Raw genomic sequence first — 18,795 nt, 5'->3', positions numbered from 1 at the left:
CTTTTGTGGCTGTTCGAACACATTTGACAACATTAGCGTCTACACTATGAAAGCAATTCGGTCTAATGTGTTTTCGACTACCTCTGGAAGTGGACAAAAGTGGACAAGCTCAAAATGCTTTATACGCCCTTTACACCTGTATTTAGCTTTGTCTACTTGTGATCGGATTGACAAAAATGTAAAAATCTTAATACCAGGTGTAAACAGGGCCCAAGAGATGGAGAATGACTCATCTAGAGTTAGATGTCTAAATAATTTCATAAAAGTCATGGATTTTTTTTTAATAAAAAATTGCAAATGCAGTTTTATGAATACACACACAATAATACAGATTGTATGTGTATTATACAATAATGTGTGTGTGTGTGTGTATATGTATATAAATATATAAATCCATTTTGATTTATTTGAGTAAAAATGTGTTTTCTTTACCAAGAAAGTGGCAAGATGAAAACCACTATTTTCTGTTTCAAACTTTCACATAGCATCTTTAGGTTATAATATCATTAAAAATTCAAATCCAGATTTTGATTTTCAAAGATTTATTATAAAAACGTATTATTTTTTCCCCAAAATGCAATAAATCCATGATATTTTTTTCCAAAATGCAATTAAAATGCATTTAATCCATTTAATCAGAATGAAAGTTATTTTTTCATATTGAAACTGTTGAAAATACACAACACAGTAAGTTGATCCACATATATGACAGCCTCTGAACTTGGTCAATACTAATCTTATATAAACAGGCACTGGACTAAAAATACATTCAGTCATCACTCGCAAAATGCATTCAACGGGTCATCTTGTTAATGCTATAAATTAATTATGTCTCCGTTTGTCATTACCGATTAAAGAGTATCTGGCACCACCGCACGGTTAAAATAAAAACACATTTGCCGAGTACATTGGAATTGACTGCAACTACCCAGGGGTGCATTTCCCGAAAGCATCGTTAGCCAACTATGGTCGTAAGTCCCATTGAACTCTATTGGTAACGACGGAACTTGCGACCATAGTTCGCTTTGGGAAACGTACCCCAGGGGCGTCGCTAAACTGCAAACATTCAAATAGCAATCATGTTATGTTTTTTTTTTTTCTCTATCAGATGTTTAGAATCAAAAATAGCAATGCCAGATTCGAGAATTAATCATTCTTGGTCAAATGGCTTTTAAAAACTGTTACAGAAGTTTGATGCTGTCGTGGAACTAGCAACAGTCTGCATTTTTTCCTCCTCCCGAGTGCCTCATCTTCTTAATCTCCTCACGTAAATGATTACATTTCGATGGCTTACGTTTCTTACCCACTGCAGAAACCACCACATGTTCGTCAATGCCGTCAAAATTATTCATTTTTTCTGTTTTTGTTGATCACAAAGTACAAAGTAGATAAGGAAAACTAGGATGCCGGGTGTATTCAGAGCGCTGCCATTACTGTTTACAGTTCGTGGAATGGTGCGCTGTGATAGGTTGAGCGGAGAAGGTTGCGGTTTGGAAAAATAGGGAGAAAACATGACAGAATAACACGGCGGATATCAGGAGTTAGGACGATTCTAAGGGCCCACGCACTTTTGGGGCCCCCAGAGATCGGTTTTATTAGTAGTAACAGTCAGTGCTCGAAGTGGGCCGGTACTGGTACTTCTCGCGCACCGGTACTCTGAGCGCCCACACCGAAACGTAGACTATTAATCATCAGACTATTAAGTAATTGTATACATCGCACGTTCTGAGCTTTTATAAGCTGTACGAACTGAACAGATCAATTGTCTGCGCAATATGACTGCGACTGAAGCCCAATTGTTTAATTTTGTATGAGTGGTGTGCGAATCATCGTAAGCGCGTTCACCAGCGCGATCCAAAAGTGTTAAGGTTTGCACAAGCCGTTCCTAAAAGTTGAACATGATCTAAAACAGTCACTAAAATGACTGATGAAAAGAGGGGAAAACATCATCCTGCAAGCTTTTTAAACTTCTCATGATGACCACATTTACTACAGTTTATCACATTCTATTGTATTTATTGTGGCAAATTTTGACTAGAATTTATAATAGATAATCTGTTAAGGGAAAATATTTTTCACTAAAGATTTATATTACAACTGTGGCATGTTGTAGCTATAGTTTCTAACTCTGTTGCTATTTTTTCATAACAAATGCTATAAAAAGAAAAAATGGTCTTACCTGTAATTATATCCTTATTGTAACAAATGCTATAGTTAACAATTACAAGAACTATGTTACTTTTAAGGCAGAGTACAAGTTAGAAAGGGCTTTAAAATATGGATCTTCTTGATTTTTTGACTAAACAATTGGTTTTAAGAATGTATGAATAGGCTATGAATATTTGATTAATGTACTGTATTTTTCTATTACATTTACATTTGCATAATAAATCATCTGCTAGTGCTAGCTACAGCCATGGGAGGTCTCTGACTAAATATTGATACCTAGTGGTCAAAAGCAATAGCAAAAGTAATAGGTCATTATTATTAAATTGCAGACAAAGATTTTGGATCTTATTTTTATATAGGCCTTAACATTTAAATGGTGGCTGTCATAAAACGCTTTTATACATTCAATATTGAAGCACATGTTAAGGACAATAAATATGCAATAGCTTAGTCACAGTGGATATATATAAAAATTCTCCTCTCTAAGTTCATTTTTGTAGCTGACTAACGAGTTTTTGAACGGCTTTTCTGAGGTAAATGTGATGGTAAATGTGACATTTTTTCAAGCTGTTTTATTGATGCCTTTCCGCGGTTGAAACACTGATTGATCGATTAATGTGACATGATATGGATTTCGGTAAGTTGTACTGTATCGTTCAACATACCTTCGGATATTTATTCATGTTTATTTCATGCTGTAAAGCGGAAGAGATGATCGGTTCACACGCGCTCTGTGTGAACTGAAGTGCTACAGCGATGTGTCAGTCACGCCACAGAGCACCAAAAAAGATCACAACAGCTACAGACGTATATGGTCTGTGCAGACAGTCTATGGAAAGTAGGCCATTTTCGATTCTTGTGAGGTTTATTGTGCCCACAAAAAACCTCTTCAGATCTACACGATTCACATAAATGACATATTTTGATTCAAAACGGTGAATTTCGCCGAAAAGCGACTAGTTTACAGGTATGATATATATTTATTTATATTTAAATTATTTAAAAAAAAACTTCTGTCTCCAATACACAATGGACTTTCCCAAAAACCTTCTGCCATGTGTGTGAGATTGTCATTAGTTTCAGTGCAGACCGGACCACAGCTATTTCCTCTCAGCACTCCCACACTCTTCGTTTGAAATCACACACAGACACACTCCCAAGAGACACTCATCTTCTGATCCTCAAGGTTACTCACATTCTCACACTCACTTTCTCTCATGAGATTAAAGGCTGTAGGATTCATAGACCATTAGACTTTTAAAAACAAAAATATTATTGTAGTGATTTTGTCTCTTTCATGCTTCTGCAATACTGTTTTAATTTTCCTACTAGTCTACTGAGTCTAGTAAAAGCATCAATTCTGCCTTGGACCAAGGAACATATCCATGGTAAGTATCCAAGTCAGGGGAGGGAATGGTGGGGTTGACAGCAGACTGGAGGTAAGAGCTTCCTAAGTTTGTGCAGATGAGAGGTGAAGGCTTTCATGAGGACAATCTTGATCTAGCAGGTGATGAAACAATCCCATAGACCAGTGTTCCCTTAAATCCAGCCCTGGAGGGCCATTGTCTTGCACAGTTTAGTTCCAACCCTAATCAAAGTCACCTGAGCAAGCTAATCAAGATCTTCAGAGTAATTTCAGCTAGGTGAGTTTGATAAGGGTTTGAGTTAAACTCTGCAGGACAGATTTGAGAAACTCTGCCATAGACACTTGGAATGGAATTTTCTGACTCTGAACTCCAGCCGTATTTGGGCACCACAAAATCATGGCAAGTCATGGAAAATGATCATGCCAACTCCAATATCATGGCACAATGTCAACTTCAGACTGAGATGTGCTCAAGGACCTCAAGCACTCAAGGAATCTCAACGCTCCGCGGCGCAAGTTCACGCCTGCTCCAGGCTGCCGTACAGATGGTTTTCCAATTCTTATCTTCAATTTCTTTGTCCTCCTTTACTTTTCCCATCTCTAAAACCACAGGTTCACTTTAGGTCTGCTTAGTTCATTTCGTTGCTCGCCGGTTGCTCCGGAAACCATCCGTCGGCATAGCAACGGCCTACACACGCAAAACTGGAAGTGACGGCGGCATGGGTCACCTCCCATTGGCTGAGGACAGAGAGGTGCAGCGTGGGATGCAAGGAGGGGGCTAATGTCATGTGCAGCTGGTCGGGCTGGATAACCCGTTTCCTTCTCCGAACGTGTCAGCGGAACACAAACTGAAAACAGGAAAGCACTTCCCAGCGCTCTCCCTGGACTTCATATCCGGGCATCCTGAGATTCGGCATGCACAAAGAGTGCAGAGCGACGTCAAACATAAACAAACAATGGTTTCGTGGCGATAGCAGAAGAGATTGAGTACAGTTATCATAACCTTCACACCTCCACCCGCTTTCATGGGGAGTAATTGGCCTCTTCGTAATGCTACACTTCTAAAAGACACACTCATTCGAGTTTTTCCAGTGCTCTCCCGGGACGGTGATGGAAGGCGGCTGACCTTTGCCAAGTTCTGACCTTTACTATTACCGACACTCTCCGTGGCTGTCATTAAGACTGCCAACTTAAGCTGGAAAGTCTTCCCCAGCGAAGCCTTGGAGAGCTGACATCTGTTTCTTCATAGACATTCTGGGATTTGATCACACCATTATTATGTCAGCAAAAGGTTATTGGTTTGAGTCTTAATTGTCCGTTCTAACTAAATGGAAGGACCTTAGAGCTGAGTACATGACCTTGTGCAGATTATGATTTGAGCGTTATTTCATCCAAGGGACTTATTTAAAAAAGTCTCCAGTGAAATGAACTGGAACAGTATAAACAGATGACTCATTCAGGAAAACTCTCTTTAAATCTGGACTGAGCTGGGCAGCTTTCTCACTATGTCTTTAGAACGAGGCTCGGGACCTTGATGCTTTCCAACCTGAGCAAAACGTCTCCATCAAAAACACATTCCCTGCATCCAAAAATGCGTACCTGCCTGAGTAGTATTCATGAAACAGTAGATAGAAAGTACTAGGTGACATTACGTACTGCATCTGTTGAGATTCTCTGCGTGCAACCAACTGACAGATTTTGGTATCCCGCAATCTTGCAGGATCCATCAGATTTTAAAAATAATAATTTAATGTGTAATAAATTTTTCTGGCAAAACAAACAAGTTTTTTGTTGACTGCATCTTAAATAGGGACCATTTTGAACTTAAATACACCTGATAAACTACAAGACACTACAATGTTGTTGAGTTAGTAGCACTGACTGTTTTAGCTAGTTACACTCTTAGGGTCAGATTTACTAACAGCTTGCACCAGTGCAAACCCTCTCTTGGCATTAAAAAACTACTGTCAGGATTTACTAAAGACACGCAGTGAAAAATTATTATTATTATTGCTTATTGCATATGCATTTGTAGGAGATTCCCTTTCAGACGCAAAATTTATGGGAGGAGAATATTTGAATCACGCATGGTGATTTACTAAGGTTTGTGCTAGTCAATTTACTGGTATTTGCGCCATTATTTACCGCACAAAAAAAGTATTAAACCAGACACTAATTTGCTCTTATCTTGGTAGGTTGCGTTGGTCATTATGGAAATTATCTGACGGCCTCTGTGTTCTTTAATGTGCGCACTGTTAGTAGATCATGTGAATAACTTTCCACTCTCATTGGCACTTTTAAGGATTGCGTTCTCACGCTAATTTGCCCTGTTTAGTAAATCTGGCCCTAAGACTACTAAATACTCAAAAGTCTCAGAATGCAACAGATATACATTAAAGTTGCGATGAAACTCAAATGGTGACAGATCTTTTCTTCAATATTGTGACGTACATCTGATTGAAACAGATAAGATTCGAAAAAGAAGGTTTTATGTATCGGTTGTTGATTAGATTGATTAGTTGATGAAGCAGATCTGATTGGGGAAATCAAGATTAAAAAAAATGAAACTTGGACGGATAAATCGTTCACTGTAAGATCAATAACATGCATTTTGAAAACAGATAGCGTGAATTTTCATTTCATGCCAACTATGTTGAACAAGCAAAAGCTGTCGTACCTTCTCCTCTGCGTTCACTCTCATTGCGTTGCTTTGCTATGAGTCAGTGTCCCAAGTTGCAGGAAATCGGACATGAAAGATTTGGCAGTAAGACATCAGAAATGGTGCTTATTCCGCTGCACAGCTAAACAACTCCACCACGCATTAGTGCAGTGCCAAAAGCCTTGACAGCACTGTGAAGTGACCTTGTGCCTTGAACTCGCACCTGCAACGGCTCACAACGGACAGTGACGGGAATAACATACTCAATGGAAGATAATGGCACTTCTGGACCATTTCAGATTTAATGAGCCACAGATAAGACACATTGTGATTTTATTGAACATGGAAAATTTACTTTATAATACGCTAAATTATTCAAAAGACAAACCTTTCCAGGAGGCCCAAGATATAAGATGCAACAAGAAATAGTTTGCCTGCTGTCTTGTTTGTCTCTAATTTTAAAATTTTAGTAAGTATACAAAAGAACCTGATATTTTCAAATATAAATAAACATCACTCATATTTATAATCAAATGTATGTAATGTTTAAAATCTTACTTTAAAATCACCTTATCAAATTGGAAAAAGTGCAATTTCATAAAATGATCTCAAACTTTTTATTACAGCTTATTTTTTTTACATTGCTTTTGCCAAGTAGTTGAGCATATGAAAAGATTGCTGAATAATTACAGTAACGGTATGCACTGAAAAAAAAGCGTGTTGGATTTACATGATTTAATCTTGCAACAGTCCTAATTTATTCATGTAACTTCAACATCATGGAATGAAGTAATTTTAAGTGACCCAATTAAGTAATCTCAAAGTGAATTTTATATGGCTCCCTGAGATGATTTAGGCATTCAATTTCATATATCCATTCATCGAGTTCAAATCTGAGTGTCATACAACTGAATTATAATACTGTAACAAACAAAGTTAACAAACTTTTAGCTAGCTATAGCACACATTATCATCTTAAATGTTAAGCATTAAATGCTCCTTTAGCAAAGCAATTAAGAAATTGGCTGTATCAGTCCACAGCCTAAGCAAAAGCTCCACTCTTTTCCACAATGGCAAATGTCTTTCACCCTATAATACATTTTATATATATATAAATATTCTTGAGTAGTAGGCCCCATTATCCTGAACACGCAGGCAGTACGAATATCTGGACAAATACAGTGTGCGCACATTCTTTAAGTGTGAACTGAATGCGTCATGTCATTATTTTAACATTTGCAGTTTCCTCTCTGATGGACATTCATCAGTTTAATCACAACCATCATTACCACTGAGCCAAGAAGGAAGACAGTTTTTTTTTTCCCTGCCTGCTGGCCGATCACAGCAGGATTGTTCAGAAATATTTATCACAGTTCTCCCAGTCAATGGGACGTCTCTCACTGCACCTTGTTCTGAGTGACGGTCCGTGAGGCGAGCAGTTGGTTGATGACATCATCGCTGTACCCCAGGGTGTCTCGGAGAACCTGGACAGTGTGCTGGCCGATCAGAGGGGGAGGCATCGGGTTGCTGGATTCAAAACTACTGAAGCGCACAGCAGGGCCTGTGTGGAAACAATAAATGAAGTAATGTTGTAATATCTGTGCTTAAATTGGAATACTGGATCAAGACGAAATAAGACGTACTAATGTTAAAATTCTTTCGTGTTAGTGCTATACATAATATATCATGCCACCTATGCCAGGGCTTTTCAAACTTTTTGATACCAAAAACCTCCAAATATGATGATCTCCAAAAACGCACAATAAATAAGGGGCTTTCGCACCAAATAGTTCCCGAGAACTAATTTCTTCCCCGGGCCATGTTCCTGGTTGCATTCACACCGGAAATAGGAACCCTGAAGCGGCTGACAGCAGCGTCTTTAAGCACAGCATTTACAAACGCTAAAAAACGTGGATGGAGGATGCCGTGATCGGAGCTGTGTTTGTGTGTCGTGGGTTTTGTGATAACTGAGATGGAACGTAAACGCATAATTTACGCAACTGAAAAAGCAAAAAGTGGGGCTAAGAGACGAAATCCGTTAAATGCCGTTATCGCTGTTTTCCATGTTTGTGAAGTAAATATGTTTACACAGCTTTTTAAAAATGCCGGGTGCCGGTGTTTGACGTGTTTGACCAATCAACGTACACTTGCGTCACTGATAGTTCCTATAGTGCTGGTTTAGACCCTACTCTGAAGTAGGAGCTAATTTAGCTCCCCCAAAAGGAGTTCCTAGAACTAAAATCATTCCTAGTTCCTGCGGTGCGAACACACCAAAATCCAGGTACTTCAGCCTATAGTTCTAGGAACTATGACAAGGTTCCTCCATTGTGAAAGCCTACTGTTCAAAAGTTTGGGGGTCTGTAAGATTTTATATATATATATATATATATTTTTTTTTTACATTTTTGAAAGATGTTTCTTATGCTCTCAAAGGCTGCTTTTATTTGAGTACAGTAAAAACAGTAATATTGTAAAATATAATTACAATTTAAAATAATTCTTTTTCATTTGACTATATTTTAAAATGTAATTTATTCCTGTGATCAAAGCTGAATTTTCAGCATTATTACTCCAGTCTTCTGTGTCACATGATCCTTCAGAAATCATTCTAATATGATGATTTGCTGCTCCAAAAAATTTATCAATATTGAAAGTGTATATATTATATTATTATTATATTTCTGATACAAAACTATATGAAGATTTTATTTTTATTTCTTTAAACTCTTTAAACTAGGCATGCCAACTGAATAAATATGTTGCAGTTAATCTCCTCAATCTTCTCTTTAATAAATTAATTTATTAGTTTAAATCATAAAATTTGTTAAAAACGGTATAGAATTGATTTTATTTACATAGTTGAATTATATATTTGGTTTATTTACTAAGTTTACCCCCTGTTAAACAGTATGATCGTCAGAACGCAAAACATTTACAATGAATTTTAAACAAAGACAACTAAGCGTAGGAGGGGCCTTTAAAGAAGTGGCTAAAAGCTTTCATTCTTTCCTGTTCCATTTACTCATATACGTCAAACCTGTAGGAAAGTCCATAAAGCAGCTGACTTACAATCATTGTGGAATATAAACACAGCCTGCATATCCAAATGTGGCATTTACAGAAAGATGATGTCAAAATTGATGAGTAGGTCATCTGGTTGAGTCACTTCCTCAAACTTCAGATATTGCTATCATTTAGGCTGTATTAGCATATCCTTCCCTTTTCTGACTTATCTTTTCTTATGCAACTCCCATTAATTTCACTGAAACTAATTGTTTTTCCTCCCCCACGATATTACGACAATTTAACCAACGCTCGTTCCATGAAAAAAGGAAAGAGACATTGACATTCCTACACTGTTTTACGCAATAAGGGACATACACCTACATACTTCACACGTTTCTTCCTCATTGCTTTGAACGAGTAGCGTCTCCTACGCAGCTACAGGTCACATTCCCCACGAGTGCGGAAGCCAAACGCATCCCATAAATGTGTCTTGATTGCTTAACCTCCAACATCCAGAGCTTTTTCAAATGTTTTCAAGGGCCTCACACAAAAGACATGAGGTTTTAGAGACGGTGCGTGTCGAACAGAGGCGAGGCCTGACGTTTGTTATTAATGGCACTACGGAAAATCTTGTTCTTCAAACGGACTGGAGTAAGACATGCAACAGATGACAGATGGCATGGATAACTTGGGCTACAGAAGCCTAAGTGACGGCGCAAAATCACTTTCTTTTTAGTTAGATTTTGTCTCTAGTCAGGCTATACAGTACACAACCATTTCCATATGTTCTCTGTGTGCTGCTGATGTGACAAAGATGAGCATGAGACAGCCTGATGTTTGAAAGTGTCATTTCTGGAGTGTCAGCCATAGTAAGCCTAATAAGTATTTGGATGCTGAAGACACACTTAAAACTTTATTAATGTCATTTTATGTAGATAACAAAATATAAAAGTGGCATCTGCAAATAAATGATGCGTGAACTAACTTCACTTTTCTGAGTCAGTTTTGCAATTACTTTTAATCAACTGTGTTTTAGAGGATGTATGAAGTCAGATCTTCGCAAGTTCACACAGATGTCCTAAGCAGAGGAACTAATTGTTCAAATACTTTTTAATCTTTTAAAAAGGCTTGGTTATCAAGTGCCACTATATTTTTCTGTAAATACATTAACATATTTCACAGTCTCAGAAAAATCTTAAAATAATAATTAATAAAGAAGTTCTTTTGGAGAATTAATAGTTGGCAAAAACAAGACAAATGAAAGTATAGAGTTAAAAAATTAATGTGGATGACTTAGATTATTTGGTCTTGATGAGAAACGGATAACGGTTGAAATTAAATGAGATTACTGTTTCTCAGGAGGAGGAGACTATGAAGAAAAATCTCAATTTGTTCTCAATTTAAAGAGGCTCTATGTAGAATTCAGAAACCCTCGTTATTAGCGACACCAGTGGCCGTTGAGTGACCTGCAGCGGCAACTATTGCTTGTGCTCGCACTCGTGCACATGTAAAGTACAAGAGACCGAACGTGATTCAAGGTCCCGATATACACACGGCAAAGTTCTTGTTAGTTCTTCGCATAGAAGTACAAAGAAGTTGGAAATACCTTTGCAGCGATATTCTGTTAATGAACATCCTGACGTTTCTCTTTAAAATTTCTTGTTTTAGACTTCTAATTCGTGACTGGTGTTTTGTTTTGCTTTATCTTCTACACTTCTGCGTCCATCATTACGTCATGCGCCACGTCAAAGGTCACTCTTTCGCCGTAAATCGATGCGTACGGCCGTCTGTTGGAAGCTAGTTATTTTAGTTTTTAAAGTTTTAAATATGGATATTTTTCTTACACAAACGCATCACTTTGCTTCGCTTCAGAAGGCCTTTATTAACCCCCTGGAGCCATGTGGATTACTTTTGTTATGAATGGTTGTACTTTTTTTGGGGCTTCAAAATCTCATCCTCTATTTATTGCCATTATAAAGCTTGGAAGAGCCAGGACATTATTTAATATAACTCTGATTGTGTTTGTTTGAAAGAAGATAATCATATACACCTAGGATTGTTTGAGGGTGAGTAAATCATGGGGTAATTTTCATTTTTGGGTGAACTATCCCTTTAAGAATGCATCTGATCATAGCGATGTGGATATGTTTGCACCATGCCGGAGATGCTGATAAAAGTCACAACCTTTTGATTTTCCTGGCAAAAACGTCCTGAGTCCTTCACATAAAAATCAGTCTATACAGGCTCTCATAGCCAACCAAGTCGGGGAAGTTCTTGTTTTTGTTAAGTTTTGTTACACATTGGCAATAAAAAAGTGATTAATATATGAAAATTCTTACATACAGCCCCTTTAATCTCATTCCTATCAAGAAGAAACATTCGTTACAGACTAAGATCTAATTCGTCTATTCTTTGACATGCAGTGGCTTCTGTTGGGTCATGGACATGATGAACCACAAAATGTGTTCATCTTACTATAATAAACATGATCACGTAATGGATAATATAACAAAGCAGACAAGTATTAGTGATAAGACATTTTACATTAAGATAAGAAATTCCAGACAGAAATTCGTAGAGAAAACTTCGCACAGGAAATGCGCCATCATGAAGATGAGAGTCAAACGGCCATTTAAATAACAGAAACATCCAAAAAAGGAGGGAACAACAGATCTCAAACACGATTGTGTGCGTGTGTGTGGTTTCGCAGCCTCAGCAGTTAGAAGCAATGCCTTAACCACATCCTCTTTCTCCCCCTCCCTCGCTTCTGATCGACTGGCCGCAGGCTCATAATTGCCTCTTGCTCCCACATCTGCTTCTCCTCAGCCATTACCGTGGCGAACGAGGGAGCGGGACGCTCTTCTCCTCCGCAGGCATGGTCCAAGGTTTTCCTCTTACTCTACCGCAACAAAGCCCACTGTGTTCTTTCCTCCCATTCTGAACTTTATCCATTCACTACTCCTGCTCTCCACTGAACACTACAGAGGTCTGCCCGGATGACTAGACACACGCTGGTCCTAACCTACAAAAAACTTAGGGCTGAATTCGATTGTGACACATTTGTGAATGGTATTTCAGTACAAATTCCCGTCACTAACCACCCACATGTCAATTACACGGAAATCTGGGTTATTCAGACAAATTCTTTAATTCAATGATTCAATGATTCATTTAATTAGATTAGATTAATAATGAATTGACACCTATGGATTGTACTAGGGTTTCCTTTCAAATCATGAGTGTGAATTTCAATTGAATTGGCCATGCCACAAGTTAAATTGAAACTGGAAAAGAAAGGAATTTACTGAAAGAAATTCAACACAGGTAATGCATTCTGGGAAATAATGTGTTCTATCCACAACACTGTTCAAAAATTTGGGGTCAGTAATAGGCTGCATTTACACTGCAAGTCTTAATGCACAGATCCGATCTTTTTGGACGACGTGCTTACATTTCTTTTAAAAGTGACCTGTATCCGATGTCTCCTTTTTACACTGCACTTGGCGAAAGGTACCAAAAATAGCATATATGACATCACAAATCAATTTCAATGGTACATTGAACTTAATTTATTGACATGAATTCACACAGAAACCCTTTTAATGCAATAGTTACATCCCTACATCAAAATAATACAAATTCTTAACGACAGTATACGTACACAGCTCCGCTGGAAGCGTGCGAGTTTGGGTAGATATTTGTTAAACATGTCACAGCTTCTGGGTTCGAATCTGCCATCCTATACTAGGTTATTTTAGTAATTAAATCCAATGCCTTCATCAATGATTGTACATCAAGGGCAGGTACAAGTTTGTGTGCTTTTTATTTTGTGGTTTCAATGGAACAAATGGGTAGAGTCTCCACAACAGGACTGAAGCGTCCGTCTGTGCACGAGCCGTCGTCACTGACAACAGCGGCAACGGGCACTGTGTGATTTCAAGAGCAACACATTTCAACGTCAGATCGCCTTTTATTTAACACAAATGAAATGAATACTCTGCCAGTCAACTAGAGATGTTCCGTTTGTTATAGGTATGTCTGTACCGTGAAATGTTAAAAAAAACACCTCACTTTTCAATGATGCATGAGTCGCATTTACAGGGGAATATCCGATCTGTCTGCTTACACTGCAGGCGCAAACGCATGTATCCGATTCATATCTTATTTATTTCCACATATGAATGAGGCCTGAAACCGATCTGTGAAAATCGGAATCCATGCGCTTTTTTCCTGCTTACACAGTCGTGGCTCATATCCGATCTGTGCCACATGGGAGGAAAAAAATTGGAATTGGGTCACTTGAACCATGCAGTGTAAATGGGGCCTTAGAGTGTATGATTGGATCATTATTGCAGTAATTATTATGTTTCTAATTTCGGAATTTTTTGAAGAAAATTAAGTAACCGTGAAAACGAAACTGACATTGTAATATTGCAGTATTTATTATAAATGATTAATCTGTGTACATCTTTTCCTTTCTTTCCTTTTTTTTAATTTTTTTTAATGTGCCTCATAATCTGTAATCAAAGTAACTTCTTTTCCCTCTTCCATCTCTTCTCTGATGATGCGTTTACTGGCGTGAGGGCGGGGCAACCAGTCACTCACATGAGATCCACCAATAGCAAACCACAACCATCCAATCAATTCTACATGGACAAAATCAAGCCCCGCCCTACATTTGTTCTTGTTCCACAAGCCGTTTCATTCAGACATACCTCGCAATAGGGAAGAAAAGACTAGCGCAACTTCCGTTTCATGACAACTTTAACACTCAGGGGTCGGCTGGTCGTGCCGGCGATACTACCTTGCTTTTTTCTTATCAGTATGAAAGAGACTCAAAATACTCCATTAATTTTGCACATACAATTAAGAGTTATACACCATTTTAATTTGTGAAATATCTTCTTTTATTTGTGTGCACTCAGAGTAAAAACAAAATGTTGTGATTTTTGCAAAATAAAGAAAACTAACATGATGCGTGATCTGTCGTCTCCCTCTGAACAAAGTCCAATCTGATAGTTCTCAGAAAATGAACTGTAACTTAATGAATACTAATCACAAAAAAATGAGACTTATGTCTAAAGAAACGTTGAAATGTCAGGTTTTAAATCGTGTAAGTCAAATCAAAAACAAAGATTTTCTGTTTATGTAATCTGAATGAAAAGAGACACATGTCAGACGTCCGTGAGTCAGCTCATTATCCGCTAATGCGGCTGCACCCACGGAGCGAGCGCTATTCAGACGCAAATTCTGAGGCAATACATGTATACATCATCACAATCGTGTATTTATTATCTTCAAAAGTGTTTATCTGTATGTTATAGCCATGGTTAGCGATCTCTGGAAGCCTCTGTTAGTTCCTGGAATGTCACATAGTATGCCTGTTCTTCACGGAGTCATTTGTGGACTAAATGTGCACAGAGCACCCTCCGGCTGCAAGTATGAATTGAAAACACACTATCCAGCGCTCATAGTGATGACAATAAATATTGAATAAATATTACTTCTCTGTATAGAAAATTGACAAACATATGAGAATCCATCAATATTTCTCCAAATGTGCATGCTTTTAAGCTAAAAGCCCTGATGGATGTTGTTTTGTCAAAGGTAACGACTTTTCATATTTATAACTCCTGACGCATAGGCTATTAACAAATTACGGTCACTATAAGAGTAAAACAGAGGTCAAAATGTGAAGCTTGAGTCTTAGATCTTTTTAATGATGTATAGTTTGTCAACTGCACATTAACAAAGTATATTAAAATAGAAAACCATTATTTGGTTAGAGACATGAGACTTCTTTTAAAAACATTATAATAGTAATGCGTCCAATCTTTTGACTGGTACTGTAATTTAAATTATAATAGGCCTATACAAAATTTTCTTCACATGTGCAATAATACCTGCATGCATGAGATCACAAAAATCATGTTTTTTTGTCAAGAGTGGACATTAATACTGTTATCAGCATGATCACAGAGGGTTTTTTCACATAGCCTACCTGACTGAAAGGGCTCATTATGTGGGTCATTATGCAGGTCTTTGTCTTCTCAGGTGTGAATCACAGCATTATTCATGAAGATTCACGCCTCTGCGCATACTGTGTTTCTTGACAAAAAGTGTCTTACAAAATATAAATCAATATATTGTTTTATATGAACGAGTAGGCAGGATCATTTTTACATCATTTTGAAGCAAAAACTCTAGTCTGCAACCTCCAACACCCAGAAGTCTCTAAACACATATATAATATTAGTTTTGTGGCCTTATTTCAGTGACTTAAGTTTTTTGTTTTTTTCAATAACCATGCATAAACGTTATAAACAGGTATCAAAAATACAAACATGTACATACATGTTGCTCACATATTATGGTAGCCTAGTTCGTGCTGAATACAGTGTAATGACACTTTTTCCATTAATGTGTTCATGAACAACTGAAAAAAGCACAAATGTCAGGGCATGTCAAAACTTCTCCAGGGCCCCAAAAATCCTCAGACCCCAGAGGGTTAATACTTTTAATTAAGCAAGGATGCATTAAATTGATCAAAAGTGACAGTAAAGACATTATAATTTTACAAGCGATTTCTATTTCAAATAATCCTTTGAATTTTCTATTCACAAAAGGGAAAAAAATATCATAATTTCCACAGATATTGAGCAGCACAACTGTTTTCAACATTGATAATAATTGCTTCTTGAACAGCAAATCAGCATATTAGAAACAAATTATTTTAGAAAACAATTATTTTAAATTGTAATATTTCACAATGTTACTGTTTTTACTGTATTTTTTTATCAAACAAATGCAGCTGTGGTGAGCAGAAGAGACTTCTTTAAAAAAATATAATAAAAAAGTAAAACAAAACTTTGTCAATCCAACATTAAAATAGGGTCAAATATTACAGTGATTTCAATTACACTTCACACCTCACATTCAAATTCTGCATCCTGTTTGCCACCTCAATTCAAAATCAGGAGCTGAATCTAAAAGACTTTCTCAATTAAATTCTTAAGGAGTTTCCACTCAAACTCCAGCATGCAGCATTTTTAAAAGCATGTTTGGTAATGAACAATGATATACACTCTTAAAAAATAAATGTTCCAAAAGGGCATTTTCACAGTGATGCCATAGAATAACCATGTTTGGTTCCCCAAAAAACATTTCAGTGAACAGTTGTTAAACTGTTGTTTTTCTTAGTGTGAAGAATATTTCTAAAAATCTAAAGAACCCTTTTCCACTATAAAGAACCTTTTGTGTAATGGAAAGGCTCTATGAATGTTAAAGGTTCTTCATGGAACCATAGATGCCAATAAAGAACCTTTATTTTTAAGAGTGTAAACAGGCACAGTTCTTTATTTCTGAGTACTCCATCCTTAATCCGTAAAGCACGTAAACATCATGACACATGTTTGGGCTGGAACAGCTTTGAATAAGATACTTGTGAACATCAGTACACAGTTCAGAGAGCTCTTAGACAGTTCAGATTCTCTCGGGGAGACAGGATTGAAAGATTACGGTAAACCACACTGACATGCTAAATATACAATTGTATTGCTGAGCTAAATTGCTTCTGACGTTTTCCAAGAGATATGCATGCATGCATCCTGTGGGCCTCTGATTGCATGTAAATATCATCATCCAACCATAAAGGACATTTTCCTTCCTGATTGAAAAAAGATTGAACTTCTTTTCCGGCATTTCCATGGAGATTCCCCTCACGGTAGTGGAAAATATTCTTTCTATACAGCAATTATCAGTGACAATCGGATTGTGTCGTGGTCACCTCATTTCCATTCCCTCACAGATAACAGTTTCCTTGCTTCAAGAAAGACAAAACCTGTTAAAACTAGATAGTTCTGTCCGGTTCAGATTAGTTACAGCAATCTATATCTAATCTACACCACTTTATCTGACATATAAACGGAAATGTATAACACAGCTAGTTCCAGCAATAAAATCTGATGGGATGAGTCACATTTGAAGCCGGGATGCCCACACCAGTGACCGCACACATCAAATGAGTTCTAAATTAATGCAGCAAGTTGCTTAGCAACTGTAAACAGGCAAATGACCTTGGTGGGCAAACTATTTATCAGTTTAGCTTACAAAGTTTAGTGTCGTGTATATATATATATATATATATATATACACACACACTTAAAATTTCAAGTAAATATGACCTTTCTATACCAAAGAAAAAAAATTAAGCAGCGCAACTGCTTGCAACATTGATAATAAGAAATGCTGCTTGCAATTTTTTTTACTAAGTAATTGCACATTTTTCTGTAATATTTTAATATTATATTATTTAATATTTTTAATAAGTCTACAAATGAATGTAGGTAGACGGCTTATGTTTAAAGGCATATTTTTACTAAGGACTATGAATGAAAGCCAGTATCACTGATGTCTCTATTAAATAAATTTTTATTCAACATTAGAGTATAATTGAAAGGAATCATTTTTAACATTTAATAGGCTTTAAAAATACAACAACTTTTAATTTAAGTGAACTACATTAAAAAGTCGTGGCCCACATTATTTCAGCTTTGTTTTAAAATAATCATGTTTAACAGTGGAATTTGTGGTGAAAAACTACATTTTTTATGATGCTGTACAATTCCACCAATCATAGTGTCGAAACAAGCAAAACGCACCTTTAGCTCCGCCCATTCATATGACGTAATTGAGTGGGCCTCTCAAAATACTTAAATATATATCTATATATTTATAGATATATATGTGTATATATTACAATAAACTAAAAATATAAACATTTTTAAATGAGTATTTTTATATTTCTCTATCCTTTTTATTTGATTATGCTATTTGCAATGCTTAATGGGATTGTAGTTCTTTCTATCACTAAAGCAGTTAAGTACATACGTTTGTACTTTTGTCCGATTTTCAAATACCTTTTTGCTTCAAATAAACATTTGTAATGTTATTCACCTCAAGCTGATTGGTTTAGATCATGGCTTAAAATGCTATAACAAAGACTTTTTTGAAATCCCTATGGGAGAAATAAATGGAAAAAATACTTCTGGAACCAACACTCTGAAAAAGCAGGGCTCAACACTAAGGATTTTTCTGCAGACCCAGTTGGGCCGGTTCAGAATTTTCCTTGCTTTGAGATTTTCAGGTAGGTCTAACAGTAATATTCAGGTAGGAAATATACAGAAATTGAATAAAGTAAATCACTAAATCACAGTATCTAAAACCACCTTAGCAAGTGCCTAACACTTTTCAGAAAATATAAATAAATTGGAAGTTTTTCCTCTAGGTGCTGAAACGGGACTGTGGGAGGCACGAGAGCATCAGTGCGGTCAGACACATTTATAGCAGTCCAATTAATCTCAAATGTGTTCAGCGGGATTCAGGTTTGTGTTGACTTTCTGTATGTAGTGTGTATGTGAAGAGCATCTCTAGTTCTGCATGGTTGACAAAGCAGAGGAAAAGAAGGGAAGAGAAGAAAGAGAATTTCCCAGTGGAGATCTACAGCGCTGAGTGAAGTGAAGAGAAACAGGTCTCAACCGCAGTGGGGACTTGAGAAAGAGTACAGATCATTTATCCTGAGTATTGTAAAAGAGTG

The 18,795-nt window shown here is 36.9% G+C and overlaps 1 protein-coding gene across 1 annotated transcript in view; it reads right to left on the bottom strand.

The window, feature by feature from the left end:
• Window positions 1-6,797: 6,797 nt before the first annotated feature.
• Window positions 6,798-18,795, bottom strand: part of sugct (succinyl-CoA:glutarate-CoA transferase) — a 164,632-nt gene continuing 152,634 nt past the window's right edge. Inside the window, exon 14 of the mRNA XM_051882699.1 lies at window positions 6,798-7,755. Coding sequence (XP_051738659.1) covers window positions 7,592-7,755 — 164 coding nt within the window. The 3' untranslated portion in view covers window positions 6,798-7,591. The remainder of the gene's footprint in view (window positions 7,756-18,795) is intronic.

The sequence above is a fragment of the Ctenopharyngodon idella genome, chromosome 23 (assembly GCF_019924925.1).
Source record: "Ctenopharyngodon idella isolate HZGC_01 chromosome 23, HZGC01, whole genome shotgun sequence".
Lineage (NCBI taxonomy): Eukaryota > Metazoa > Chordata > Actinopteri > Cypriniformes > Xenocyprididae > Ctenopharyngodon > Ctenopharyngodon idella.
Note: the sequence above shows the minus strand (reverse complement) of the source record. Positions and strands in the feature narration are given on the sequence as shown.